The sequence below is a fragment of the Rhincodon typus genome, chromosome 2 (assembly GCF_021869965.1).
Source record: "Rhincodon typus isolate 14 chromosome 2, sRhiTyp1.1, whole genome shotgun sequence".
In the NCBI taxonomy this organism is placed as follows: domain Eukaryota; kingdom Metazoa; phylum Chordata; class Chondrichthyes; order Orectolobiformes; family Rhincodontidae; genus Rhincodon; species Rhincodon typus.
The window spans coordinates 13,275,598-13,290,291 of record NC_063333.1 but is presented as its reverse complement, the minus strand read 5'-3'; the positions used below and the strand labels follow the sequence as shown (position 1 = coordinate 13,290,291).

Here is a 14,694-nt window from a genome sequence, read left to right as displayed (position 1 = left end):
TTTCCTCTAGGTACTCCCACAGTCCAAAGATGTGCAGGCTAGGTGGATTGGCCATGCTAAGTTGCCCATAGTGTTCAGGGATGTGTAGGTTACGGGGATGGGTCTGGGTGGGATGCTGTGTGGGTCAGTGTGGACTCGTTTGGCCGAAGGGCCTGTTTCCACACTGTAGGGATTCTTTGATATGTGGACTACTTGTGCATCTGAGGAGTTGTGAACAATGCTGAACATTGCACAATTATCAACAAAAATCCCCACTTACATGCTTATGTACATAGTAACATACAAATCAGGAACAGGAGTACGCCACTCAGCACCTCAGGGAAGGACAGGGAAGTTATCCCTGATGTCCTGGTCAGTAGCTATCCTTCAATCAGCCGAAGTAAAACAGTCTATCTGGACATTGTCACGGTGCTGTTTGTGGGATCTTGCTTTGTGCAGATTGGTTTGTGTCTTCCTGACATAATAAAGGTGTCTGCATTTCACAAACACTTGTCTGGTAGTAAAAACACTTTGTGATGACATCAGATCATGAAAGGCACTATATAAACGCAAGTCTGTCTCTCATTTATGTGACTGTTCTATTCTCCTCACCCAAAATGTACCAGTTATGTACATTACAGTCTTTTTGCAAATTATACACTCATTCTTCAAATTCCTTGACACTTAGATATAGCAGTTACGAAAAAGATTGCCGATTGAAAAGTTGGCTGTTTGACTGATGGTCAAAAATGATCTAATTCAGTGATTGCAGTTTGTTCACTGCATATTGCCTGTGGGAGAGGCAGTGAATCAAAAGGATGGATGTATTAGGTGACCAGGAGGACTGGTCGGAGATGAAAGACCAAGTGGCAAAAGCTGCAGTAACATTTCCATCTAGAATTGGCCACTCTACACTTAAAACACACATCTGGGCAATGTATATTGATAGATTCTACTTTGGATTGCACCTATAATTACATTTAAAGCTAGATACAGGACAGAAGCAAGAAAGGAATGGAAAGATATGCTGATAGCGTAAGCTGTCAGTCAAACTAACAAGAGGCTCAAGTAGAGCATAAACACCAGCATGAACCTGGTGTCCCTAAAACCTGCTCCAGTGCTGTGAATGTAATCTGACACAAGTTCGATGACAGCATTTTTCAGCTTTGGAATTACAGTTTTGAAAGAAATCTATCAGTTCTTGCAAAACCTGCTGTGAAAGAGTCTGGAGAATATCTGTGGAAATTTTCGCTGCCTCACTTTCACTACACCCCAAAATACACAATTCCTATTTAGTGGATGCATGCAGAGAATGCAGCAGGGAGGATTGCACTCATGGGAATGGCTCTCCGCTTTCATTTACTGTTTGCAGATTTGCATTTCTTTCTATATTGTCTGATTTGTACATCTGTTTCATTGGCATGTTGATTGATTTCATTTATTATTGTCACACATACCTAGGTACAGTGAAAAGTTTTGTTTTGCATGCAGTACAGGCAGATCTTACCATACAAAGTGCATTCGGATATTAGAACAGAATGAGGAATACAGTGTTATGGCTGCAGAGAAGGTGCACAGAGAGCGAGATCAAATTAAATTTAAAATTTGAGAGGCCCATTCAGAAGTTATTAACAGCGGGGAAGAAGCTGTCCTTCAATCTATTCCTACGCGGATGCAAACTTTTATGTCTTCTGCCCAATGGACGAGAGTGTAACCGGGGTAGGAGGGGTCGTTGATGATGTTGATTGCTTTCCCGAGGCAGCGGGAAGTATAGATGGAATCAGTGGATAGAAGGCCGGTTTGGTAATGGATTGGGCTATGTTCACGACTCTTGACCAAATGTAAGCATTTAGTAGAGAGGGGATAGCAAGAACTGGAGATGCTGGAGTCATAGACAACACAGTGTGGAGCTAGAGGAACACAGCATCCCAGGCAGCATCAGAGAAGCAGGAAAGTCAACGTTTCGAGTCGGGACCCGAAGCATTTGGTAGGCTGTGCTGAGCAAATGGCATTGAAGCTGGTGTTTTATCTACCCACTTATTAATTTTCATGGCCAAACTTTCTTTGTGCAATGTTTACATTTCTTAACATTTACAGCAAATTTTAGTTTTTAGAAGTAATCCCTTCTTTTGAAAAGATGCTTCCTTCATGCATGATTTCAAAGCTTGGCTCATTAATTCTGCTAACCCCGGCCCTGTCACTTCATGTTCTATATCCAACTTTATGTTGTCAGTGCCACTTAAAGAGGCTACACTGTAGAATTGTTAGAATATTTGAGAAATTGGGTATATTCCTGCTGTAGTATACCATTTACAGTCTGTGTAAATTATGGCCCCATCTCAAATCTCAATTCCATATCCAAAGTCCTTGAACATCTCCATTTGCAATTTAAGAAGATGTCTTACCACCAATTTGTTCAGGAGCAAATCTGCAGGGAAATTATAGAGAGAGATACCAACATTAGAGAATAGTTCTAATCGGGGAGTTTAACTGCCTGAATGTAGACTCAGACAGTGGTAGCATAAAGTAAAAGTAATTAACTGGGGGAGAGCTGACTTCAGTACAGAACTGTGTCAGATTGAATTCAAAAACAGTAGATGAACAATGGACTATCTTCAGAGAATATACCTCCACTGATCGAGGAGAGGCATATCCCCTTAAAAGGGAAGGGGAGGACAAACAAATCCAGGGCCCCCTGCATGAAAAAGAATATAGAAATTAAGATAGAGAGAAAAAGTATGCTTATGGTAAATATCAGATACAAAATACAATTAGGAACCAAGAGGAATAAAGAAGGTTCAGAAGGGAGGTGAAAATGCCTATTGAGGGGCAAAGAGGAATTATGAGAAAAGGCTAGTGCTAATATAAAGGTAAATTCAAAAGGCAGATCAATAGTAAAAGGATGATAAAGGAGGAGTGCAGCCGGTAAGGGACCAGAAAGGGGTTTACACATGGAGGCAAGAGGAATGGCTGTCAAACAAATACTTTTCATTCATCTTTACCAAGGAGGCCATGATGACAGAGGAGGAATCTGCCAATGGATGGGTTCAGAATTGTTTAGGAGGGAGTGTTTGATTGGATACTGGTACTTAAAAATTGGTAAGTCATGAGATGCATCCAGGGATACTGAAGGAGGTGAGCGTGGAATTACAGGGTGTCAGCCATAATCCATCAGAAACAGTTATTTGGGGTAGAGTTGTAGTCATATGGAAAAAGGTGGGTTGATTAGCAAGGTTTTGAAGGGGAAGTCATTTATGACTAACTTTCTAGAGTTTTATTTTGAAGAGGTAACAAGAAAGCATTGCTGAGGTTAATACTGTTGATGTGATGTACATGACTTTCAAAAAGGCATTTGATACAATGCCACACAACCAACTTGTGAGGAAGGTTACATCTCATTGACCAAAATGGGCAGCAGAAATATGGATACAAAATTGACTGAGACAGGGAAGAGAGAGAATGGTCAATAGGGTTTTTTTGGGGCTAGAGGAAGGTTTGCAGTGGAGTTCCCTAGGTGTCATTATTGGATCCTTGCTTTTAGATCATAGAATCCTTACAGTGTGGAAACAGGCCCTTTGGCCCAACAAGTCCACACCAACTCTCAGAGCATCCCACCCAGACCCATCCTCCTATAACCCACCTAATCTACACATCCCTGAACACTACAGGCAATTTAGTATGGCCAATCCACCTAACCTCCACATCTTTGGACTGTGGGAGGAAACCCACACAGACACGGGGAGAATGTGCAAACTCCACACAGACAGTCGCCCGAGGGTGGGATCAAACCCAGGTCCCTGGTGCTGTGAGGCAGCAGTGCTAACCACTGTGTCACCGTGCTGCCCCAATTCTAATATATATTAATGATGTAGATCTTGGTGTACAGAGGACAATTTCAAAATTCAAACGATCATATTAAACTTGGAAGCATTGTAAACTATGACGAGGATAATGTAGAACTTCTAAAGATTGCGAACAAGTTTGTGGAATTGTTGGTAATGTTAATGCAGAGAAGTGTGAGGTAATGTATTTTGGTAGAAACAGCATAGATAGACAGCATAAAATAGGTGACCTAATATCCAAAGGGGTGCTGGGCCCTGGATGTGTAAGTGCATAGATCTTTGCAGGTAGCAGGACAGGTAGAGTAGCTGATAAAGCATAGAGTATCCCAGGTTTTATTCATATAGGTGGAGAGTACAACAGCAAAGAGATGATGCTGAACTCATGCAAGATACTTATTAGACCTCAACTGGAATATTGTGTCCAGATCTGAGTGCCACATTAGAAAGAAAGATGTCAACGCATTGGAGAGAATTTAGAAGAAATTTTCAAAAATGGTGCCAGGGATGAGAAACTTCAGTTATAAGAATGGATTTGGGATATTGGGACTGTCGTTCTTCAAGATAAGGCTACAAGATAAGGCTAGAAGTTTTCAAAACCATAAAAAGTGTAGATAAAGTACATAAGAAAATATTCAACTGCGAGAGAAATGAGACTGTGAGGCAAAGCTGAAGAGTTATGGTTTATTTCTACTTGGAAAGTTTGGCCGAGAGGTGATCGTACAGAAGTGTATAAATGGTTTGAGCAAGGTTAATTCACAATACTAAATGAAATTCAACAATGGGAGCAAGACAAGGACACATTCTAATGAAAGGTCACTTTAAGAATCTACTGATATCAATCTTAACAAAAAATGAACAACACCTACACTGGACTTTTGAGACATATTTTTGAAATAAATCTCTTATGCAAATTTAAAAAATAGGTGCTGTCTCTGTGGATGGATGAATTAATATAGGTTGAATAGTCTTATCCACTGGGATCTTGTGACTGTTGAACTACAAATGCCTTGTTGTGCTTGAATTAACATGTCAAACTGATGGAGTCCTACTGTAGTAATGTGGAATATACTGTGGAAGCAGATCTGAGATTTGTATCTCTGTATATCCATCTGACAGACCTGAAAGGTAGTGCTCATTTTCACTTCAAACTGTAGTGACAGTGGACCCTTAATCTGTAAATATCTGCATAGCACAATGTATGAAATAACCAAGAACAAGTTTTAAAAGTTTTCAGGTGCTAAAATGTGGCTGTTGGCTGGAATTAGATGCATTTGATAAGAAGTCTGCATGAAAATAGAAAAAAAGCCACAATTTCACTTCTGCACACCCTGCTTCCTGTAAAGACTCTGTTCTATTCTCCCGGTTTCTCTGCCTCTGACGTGTCTGTTCAGACGTACACACCCTTCCAAACTGATGCTTTCAGTATGTCTTCCTCTGTTTTATTGTACAGACAATTCTCTCCCATTGTGGCTGACAGTGTCCACCACTGTGTCTTATCTATTGCACATGCTTCTAACTACACATTTCCCCTTTCTCCCAGAATTATGACAGAATTCCTCTTGCTCTCACCTCCAGCCCACCAGTCTCTGTGTTTAAATGACCATACTCCCACAATTCCTCCCTGCCCCTCATGATGGACTGATAAGTGTCAAGCTTCTTCTGTTGTTGGAGCTGCACCCTTGCAGGTGCATAGGGAATATTCCATCCTATTCCTGACTTAGCCTTGTAGATGGTGGATAGGTACTGGGGAATCAGGAGACAAGTTACTTGCTGCGGTATTCCTAGCCTCTGTCCTGCTCTAATAGAAACCGAAAGAACTGCGGATGCTGTGAATCAGGAACAAAAACGGAAGTTGCTGGAAAAACTCAGCAGGTCTGGCAGCGTCTATGAAGAAAATATCAGAGTTAACGTTTCGGGTCCAGTAACGCTCCCTCTGTCCTGCTCTTACAGCCGCAGTATTTATGTGGTTAGTCCAGTCCAGTTTCTGATCAATGGTAACTCTCATGATATTGTTAGTGGAGGATTCAGCAATGGGAATACCATTGAATGTCAAGGGGCAGTGGCTTGGTTCTCACTTGTTTGAGGTGGTCGTTGTCGAGCAATTATGCAGTTGTCTCTTGCTACTTGCGAGTCCCAAATCTGGATATTGTGTAGATCTTGCTGCATTTAATATGGACTACTTCAGTACCTGAGGAATTTGTTCAATCATCAGTGAACTTTCCCATTTCTGACATTATGATTGCGGGAAGGCCATTGATGAAGTAGCTGCAGATGGTTGAGCCTAAGACACTACTCTGAGGAACTCCTGCAGTGATGCCCTGGAGCTGGGATGATTGACATCCAGCAACCACAATCGTCTTCCTATAGGTCAGATATGACTCCAGTCAGTGAGAGTTTTCCCTCTGATTCCCATTGGCTCCAGTTTTGCAAGGGCTCCATGACGCCACACTTGATCAAATATGATCATGATATCAAGGGCAGTCCCTCTCACCTCACCTCTGGAATTAAGCTCCTTTGTCCATGTTTGAACCAAGGTTGTAATGAGGTCGGGAGCTGAGTGGCCCTGGTGGAACCCAAACTGGGCATCACTGAGCAGGTTATTTCTGAGCAGGTGCTGCTTGATAGCACTGTTGATGACACCTTCCATCACTTTAGTGATGATCAAGAGCAAACTGATGGGGCGGTAATTTGCCTGGTTGGATTTGTCCTGCTTTTTGTATACAGGCAATTTTGAGTCAAAGAGTACAGGAAAAGGATCGAGAGCTTAGTGGCATGGTGTAAGGACAAAAAACTCTTCCTCAATGTCAGCAAGACAAAGAAGCTGGTCATTGACCTTGGGAACCAGAGTGGAAGGCACGCCTCGAATGATTGTAACGAGATCAGCCAGATGGACCTCATAGAATATGAGTTCCCTGATTGGGGCTGTTAACCTGGCCCAATCAGGGAGCCCTGGCTGACAGATATAAACAGGAGTGTCAAGAGGTTCTGCTCACTCTGAGAGCTGGCTCTGAGGGAGCTGGATCAGGGTCAAGGACATTCGGCATGTAAATGAAGGGTGACTTGGTAACAGGATACCAGCCTCTATGGAGTTATTTCTGTATCAATGATGCTGAGGTGGAGATGCTGGAGAGCTTCAAATTTCTAGGAGTAAATATCATCAACAATCTATCGTTGTGCATGCACATTGATGCTGTAGTCAAGAAAGCACACCAATGCCTCTACCTCCTTGAATTCAGCACATCCATAATGACTGTTACCAATTTTTACAGATGCACCATAGAAAACATCCTATCTGGGTGCATCACAGGTTGGTATGGCAACAGCTCTGTCTGAAACCACAAGAAATTACAGAGAATTTCTTTCTGCTGGATTGGTTTTGTCCTGTTTCTTTTTTTATTCTTTCACTTTGCCGTCAGACAGTGCTATAAAAAACAGAAGATGCTGGAGAAAGGTCTGGTAGCAGCTGCGGAGAAAATGATTAATGTTTCAAGTCCAATGACTCTTCCAAAGAAGAAACTTTCTGAAGAAAAAGACTTTCTATTTTTATTTCAGATCTCCAGCATCCACAGTACTTGGGTTTTATTTGTGTTCAAAGCACGTTTTGACATTTGCATCATGAAACCTTTTGTCATTTCATTCTCCTCCCTACCTTCTTCTCCAACATTTGCAGAATTTTACTTCTGAGTAACTTCTTTTAAAAAAAAAGTCTTCAATTTATTTTGTGCTTTCACAACTGTGTGCCTCACTGCTGTGTTCCTCCAAATCCACACTGTGTTACCTATAGGAGAAAACATTGTTGCTCACAGACGAAGAGAAAAGCAGGAGCGGTGCTCCACTACACCATGGTATCCACAGATTGGGTCCATACTGAGCGAGTTCAATGGTCAGACTTCATACTCAGACTTCCAATCCTCCCTCAATTTCCATTAAGTCTGACAGTATCTTCAAGTGACCTGCACTTCCAGGTTTACTGACACTCAAACATCATCTCTGCACTGTGCCCCACCCCCAAATTATTAATGGAGCTGAAATGCCTACAGTTTTCCGAAACTATTTTCCTGAATATTATTCAAGGATAAGGGACAAGTGCAGGAATTTGGGATGAGCGCACCTTTAGTGGTAGTTATGTCAGTGCAGAATCAATGGGCCTTTTCTGCACTGAATGGATCTACGAAAGAAAACTAACATTTCTCTTTTCCAGTCTAATTTGTTAACTAACCTGAGCATTAATCTCAAGAATGCAGGGTAATTACACACAGCCTTAGGATGTACACCTAAACTTAAGCTACACAATGGCACCTTATGTTTAACATTGTGCAATGCTGAACAAAGTTGGGTGTGATCTGACAATTACAACATTGCTTTGGATTGAAATGTTGTGTCACTCCTCTTCACAAAATCACGGATTTAGTATCATCTTACTGGAATGGCAAAACTGCTGCTTTCCCATTGCAATGGTTGTTTCCTGAACTAATCCAGTCACCCTGTTTTAGCCACAATTCATTCATTCATATTCACACCAAATATATAGCTTCCAACACACAAACTATTGCTGTGCTGTAATCTCTGCCATTGACTCCATCACTCTCCCTGAGGCTGAGATTTTTCAAGGTAGTGGCTGTCTATTTGACCATAAACTCACCTTCTAATCCCAAAATCTCTCCAAGAGTGAGACAGTCTACCTTTGTAACTGTGTAACATTGCATGTCTCCCTTCCCTCTACCACTATCTCAGCTCATCTGCTGCTGAAACCCTCACAAATAGTTTTTCATCTCTACACTCAACAATGGCAGTGTTTACCTTGCTGCCCTTCCTTCTCGCCCCCATAGTGAACATCAGCTCACCCAAACTCTGCTCTCGGTATACCAACTTGCAACATGTCCTGTTCACACATTGCCTCTTGTCTCCCCAGTCTGGCAATGTCTCAGTTTCAAAATTTGCAACTCAAACTTCATGACCTCAATCAGCGCTGTCCTGGGAACCCTCTGTCACCCAGAACCCTCAGATCACCATAGTGCTCCAATTCTGGCCTCCTGCATGCACCCTATTTCAATGACTCCAAAGTTGGTGGCCATGCCACCATGTTCCCAGATCCTTGCCCCTTGAATTCCCTCTCTGAACCCTTCTGCCTGTGTCTCCTTTAAAAATTTACTCAAATAGTTGGTCACCTGTCTTTATGTCCTCGATGTCAAATTTTATTTCAGTTGTTCCTGTGAAGTGCCTTGAGATATTATTACGTAAAAGAGTCTGTACAATTGCAGCTAGTTGTTGTCTTTTATGGATATTGAAAAGTCTACAAATGCTTTGCTAGCCTATTTACCTTTCCAGCTTTCTAGTTTCCAGTACCTATAAAAGAATATGCACATCAAAGACCTGCCACAGTTAAGTGATCATTAATTGTATTGGACTGTATTAAGTTCAGGTGTGCAGTGTAGATGATAAAATAATTTAAAAGGGCTAAATTTCTCAGTCAAGGTCTGGGATATTTTGACGTGCCCAGTCTTTGTAAATATTTTTTAGAAATAGACTGATAACACAGGAGTCAAATTGTCCAGAGAATCATCAATATACAAAAAGCACTTTAATCAGTAGCGGCACAACAATCAGTCGATGTGCCAGTGAAGATGAAACTAAACAGGCAATTACTTGTGTAGCAGAATGGGGGAGTATCTTATCTGCTCAGTCGTGCAAGCTTGTGAGAAGTTTAGAGAATCCAAAAGAGGGAAGTATCTGTACAGCCTGAACAAACTCAACTAAACTCCACTATATTGAACATTGATAAGCCAGCGTTCGGTGCCACTGTGGACGACTCCAGGACAATAGATGTGGCCAAGAAAGGAAACTACAGAAGGCAAAGGCAATTTTATGCCTGAACATGCGAATGAAAAGGTGGATGAGACTTCCAAATATGTAATTTTATGAAGATCTGACTGAAGCCATGTTTTTCATAAAGGCTAATAGAGTCTTGAAGTGTACAGATGTGAATGTAGAGTAGACAAAGAATGAAGGTGAGTTTATTAAAGTTAGTTAGTTATGCAGCAAGTAACTTCCACAGTGTGCAGCTTTGAGTGTTGCTAGAACCACAGAGATACACTGAAGATGCATTACGTAACATTCTGACAGAGGTGAATAGACAAGATGATTTCCTCCGGCCGTATGTGTTGGTGACAAGAGGGGTTATCATTCATCACTTTCATTGAGAGGGTGAGGGAACGCAGTGAGGGGTGTGGAATGGTTGTCAAGGGAGAGGCTGATGTAGATGTGATTATTTCCTTTAGGGTAATAATTAGATAAGTATTTGAAGTGAAGAGAAAAAGGTAACAGTGTGGGCAGAAAGCAGGGCAGTTTTGATGCCTGATGTCAGAGCCTGTAAACTGGAAAGGCTTACAAAAATGATCGAGCCAATACTTACAGCAAGTTGAGAGGATGAATATTACTCTTCGTCCTTTGAGGGGTCAGCGTCGAGGATTAAACTGGGGATTACTTTTCTATCCCCTTCTCTATCTTGCCTGAAAACTCTATATCCTGGGAATGACAGCTGCCTTTTTGACTCCTGTTTAACCCAAGTCTCTGTGAAAGCAATAAGATCACGCTGCCATGTCTATTCATGCCCTCGGCTTCTCTGTGTTCCTTGCAATAATCTATCCATTTTCATACCTAACTTTTAACATTACCAGAGTCTTGTGCTGTACACTTTTTAACCTCTGCTTCCTCCGCTTCTTAGAGTCAATTGTTAAGATTCTGGCTGTTGTTTCCCGCTTTGAATTTACCTCCTGTTCCCTGCCAATCTAGATTCTTCCCAAAAACACTAGCAAATCTCCCTGCAAGAAAATTTATTAGATCTCATGTTTCAAATAATCCAAGGTGAGATGGAGTATGAGATCTTTATGCTGTCGGTTCACATGCTATGATGTAGTGATGCTATCATGAGCATGTCTCTTAAAGGCGCACTGACTGTGAGACATGTAACAGCTGACAGTGTCAACTAGCCTGGAATTAAAAACCCTTTGTACATCTTCTCCTGCCTCAGGAAGGAGTCCATAAAGAGTAAAAAGTTTATTGTTACATAACAACTGCTCAGGTAGTTAAGAACAGCTATCATATGCGTTGTAACAGTTAAACGGTGCATTTGGATAGCCACAATTTGCATTTGGAGTAAATTTGGTGAAATATTCCATTTAACATTTGATGGCTTATGAAGATTGTTATTGTTTAGAAATTGTTTCAGAGGGCTTCCTCTCTGTTTTTGGAATTTGCAGTGCACAAAATTAGATCACAGAACTTAAAAGCTCAGTTTAACACAGGTTCGTGTCAAGATAAATTGGATAATCATATTGTCTTTTTTTGCACTTAGGACCTCAGTTCGTTTGCTATGCCTTTCCTGGATGGCGATGTAGAAACCTCTGAAAAAGATATCTCTCATAAGGTACGAATGGTTAATTTATTCATTTTATATGGGTCACAAAATGCGAACGTCCCACCATGCTTCATTGACAAAATGACACTCAACACAGGAGTATTGACTTAGTAAGCTCAGGATCACTTTACAGAGGAGCCTGTCTGTCATAAAAACCGAAAGAACTGCAGATGCTCTAAATCAGGAACAAAAACAAAAGTTGCTGGAAAAGCTCAGCAGGTCTGGCAGCATCTGTGAAGAGAAAGTCAGAGTTAACGTTTTGAGTCCGGTGACCCTGTTCTGAGGAAGGGTCACCGGAACCGAAACATTAAGCCTGTCTGTCATGATGGTTTTATTTGTAAACCGCATAGTACCATTTTTTTTACAATTTTCCCTTCTTTACTCATGGTATTTGTGTCATCTGTGAAAGGCTATAGCCTGAATAAAAGAGATTCTAAACAAATCCCCCTCCTACTCCAACTTAAAATTCTCATTGCAAACTAGGGTAGCATGGTGGCTCAGTAGTTAGAACTGCTGCTCCACAGCACTGGGGACCTGGGTTCAATTCCAGCTTCGGGTGACTGTCTGTGTGGAGTTTGCAAATTCTCCCTGTGCCTGTGTAGGTTTCCTCTGGGTGCTCCAGTTATCTCCTGTGGTTCAAAGATGTGGAGGTTAGGGTGGATTGGCCATGCTAAATTGTCTATAGTGTCCAGGGATGTGCAGACTAGGTGGGTTAGCTTTTAAATGTGCTGTTGTGGAGATAAGGTGGGGGAGCTGGGTCTGGGTGGGATGCTCTTTGGAGGCTTGGTGGAGACTCAGTGGGCCGAATGGTGTCTTTCCATACTTTAGAGATTCCACTATTCTCATAAGCAAAGTTGTGTTGGAAAGTTGATGCACATTCAATATGACAAAGCCAAATCTGAGGTCGGCAGGTGTGCTCATTGGGAAGGATGCTGAGGCATACTTGGGGCTCAAAGAAACAGATATTGAATGAAGATGATGATTCTAGGGCTGGAGCTCTTGGAGGGCAAGTAGATAATACTTGAAAGAATGATTACCAGAGATGGAGCAAAGGGAATGGACAGTAAGCAATATGTCGCTGTCAGAGGAGCATTTAGATAAAAAAGAGAAACTGTGGAGGGTTTAGAAAATCGGGATTGGGATCCTGAAGTCAATCATCTGGGGAGTGGGGGAGCCCGAGAGATATTGATAATAATGTGCCTCACAGCCACCTTTAAACCACATGGTAATGATCCATTTGGAAAGTGCCCCAATTTTACAAGCTCCCCCACTCTGGGGTTGCCAAAAAAGTTAGTGATTTTAATCATAGAATCCCGACAGCATGGAAGCAGGCCATTTGGCCTATCAACCCCAAACCAACCCTCTGAAGAGCATCCCACCCAGATCCACCCCCTACCCTATCCCTGTAACCCTGCATTTCCTACAGATAATCCACCTAGCCTGCACATCCCTGGACACTGTGGGTGATTTAGCATGGCCAATTCACCTAATCTGCACATCTTTGGACTGTGGGAGGAAACCAGAGCACCCAGAGGAAACCCACACAGACACAGGGAGAACGTGCAAACTCTACACAGACAGTCACCTGAGGGTGGAATCAAATCTGGGTCCCTGGTGCTGTGAGGCAGCAGTGCTAACCACTGAGCCACCGTGCCACCCTTAATCAAAGCACACAAAGTTCTCATTTGACTTGTCTGATGGACTCACGTTTACAGAAAACACTGACTCTAACAAGAAGTATTATTCAATCCAGGTAACCAAATTCCAACCACAAGCAAATAACTAGGGCCTAGCATCCTATAACTCTGGGAATTGAAACTTCACCTCTCTCTCTTTGAAAAAAACACACACACACACACACACACACACATATACACAGACAAATACACACACACAGACAGACACACACAAATACACACACCACACACACACACACAGACACAAACACACACTCATACACTCATAGTTTAAAAGCTAAGCAGTCAGCTGTTTAAAACAGATGAGGAAACATTATTTTCTGTGATGGTTGAGAGTCTTTGGAATTCCCTTCCTCAAAATGCAGAGTTATTAAATATTTTTAAGGCAAAGCTAGATAGATTCTTGATTCCAAATGGAATTAAAGGATGCAAAGCTGTAAGGAAAAGGCAGCGGAGATGAACTAAATTGAGTTGCTCTTGCAGAGAACTGGCATGTGCATGATGTAACAAATGGCCCTCTCCTATGGTGTACTGTTACAATAATTTTAAAGCACTTTATGGGACTGGAATAATGTACTGATCAAAGCAGGGTCATCATTATATTGTTACGTGTGTAATTTGCCTGCTTTGTTTGATGCTTCCTAACAGTCACTTCACTTCAAATAGTATTTCATTGGTACATCACTATGAGATGTCCAGCGGTCATGAAAGTGCAACTTAAATGTAAGTTTTTTTCATCACTCTCGTTCTCCTTTCTTATTATCAATTTTTCAGCCATTCTCTGCTGAATTTTAATTTTGTCCCAATCCTCAGCCTTATTGCTGTTTTAGGTGATAGACAGATGCAGATATGATGGGTAGAATGGCTCCTTTTGCATCATAACAATTCAACAATTCTGTGAATAGTGCAAACTTCTTCCTTCAACACTCTTTAACTTCTCTTGTTGGTCATATTTGGACCACTTCTCCCCACAATGTTTTTATTTTAAAAGGAATCCGAAACAAGGTCTTAATTGGCAAGATGGCAGCAGCGTAAGTTGCTCCATTCAGAGCTTCACTCTACTCGCTCATTCTATTCCTTTTTTCTTTCTTTTTCTCTTCTTCTTCTCTCTCCTCTCTGCTGTAATTCTATCCCCCCTTGCCCCCGCTCTTTTAACTACCTTACCTGGGGAGTCGGGTAGTAGTCAGGTCGTGACTGGGAACCGCGTGGAGGGAGCTGAACACACGACGGCGGATCGAGCGTGGGCCGGTTTGGCTGTGATGGCGGATCGAGTGGGGCCGGTTTGGCTGTGATGGCGGATCGAGCGTGGGCTGGTTTGGCTGTGATGGCGAGGAGAGCGGGGCCGGTTTGGCTGTGATGGCAGGGAGTGCGGGACCGGTTTGGCTGTGATGGCGGTGAGAGCGGGGCCGGTGCGGGGGCCATGGGCGGTGAGAGTGGGGCCAGTGAGGAGGCAGTGAGCAGGGAGAGTGGGGCCGGTGAGGGGGCAGTGGGCAGTGAGAGTGGGGCTGGTGAGGGGGCAGGGGGCGGGGAGAGGGGGGCCGGTGAGGGGGCAGCGGGCGGTGAGACGGGGACGGTGAGTGGGCAGCGGGCGGTGAGAGCGGGGACGGTGAGGGGGCAGCGGGCGGTGAGAGCGGGGCCGGTGAGGCGGTGAGAGCGGGGCCGGTGAGTGGGCAGTGAGAGGGGAGAGCGGGGACGGTGAGGGGGCAGTGGGAGGGGAGAGCGGGGACGGTGAGGGGGCAGTGGGTGGTGAGAGTGGGGC

At 42.9% G+C, this 14,694-nt stretch overlaps 1 protein-coding gene across 1 annotated transcript in view; it reads left to right on the top strand.

Moving 5' to 3' along the window:
• The window catches only part of LOC125487346 (5'-AMP-activated protein kinase subunit gamma-2-like), a 213,138-nt gene that overhangs the window by 38,249 nt on the left and 160,195 nt on the right, over nucleotides 1-14,694 (top strand). The window contains exon 2 of the mRNA XM_048618592.1: nucleotides 11,176-11,247. Coding sequence (XP_048474549.1) covers nucleotides 11,176-11,247 — 72 coding nt within the window. The remainder of the gene's footprint in view (nucleotides 1-11,175; nucleotides 11,248-14,694) is intronic.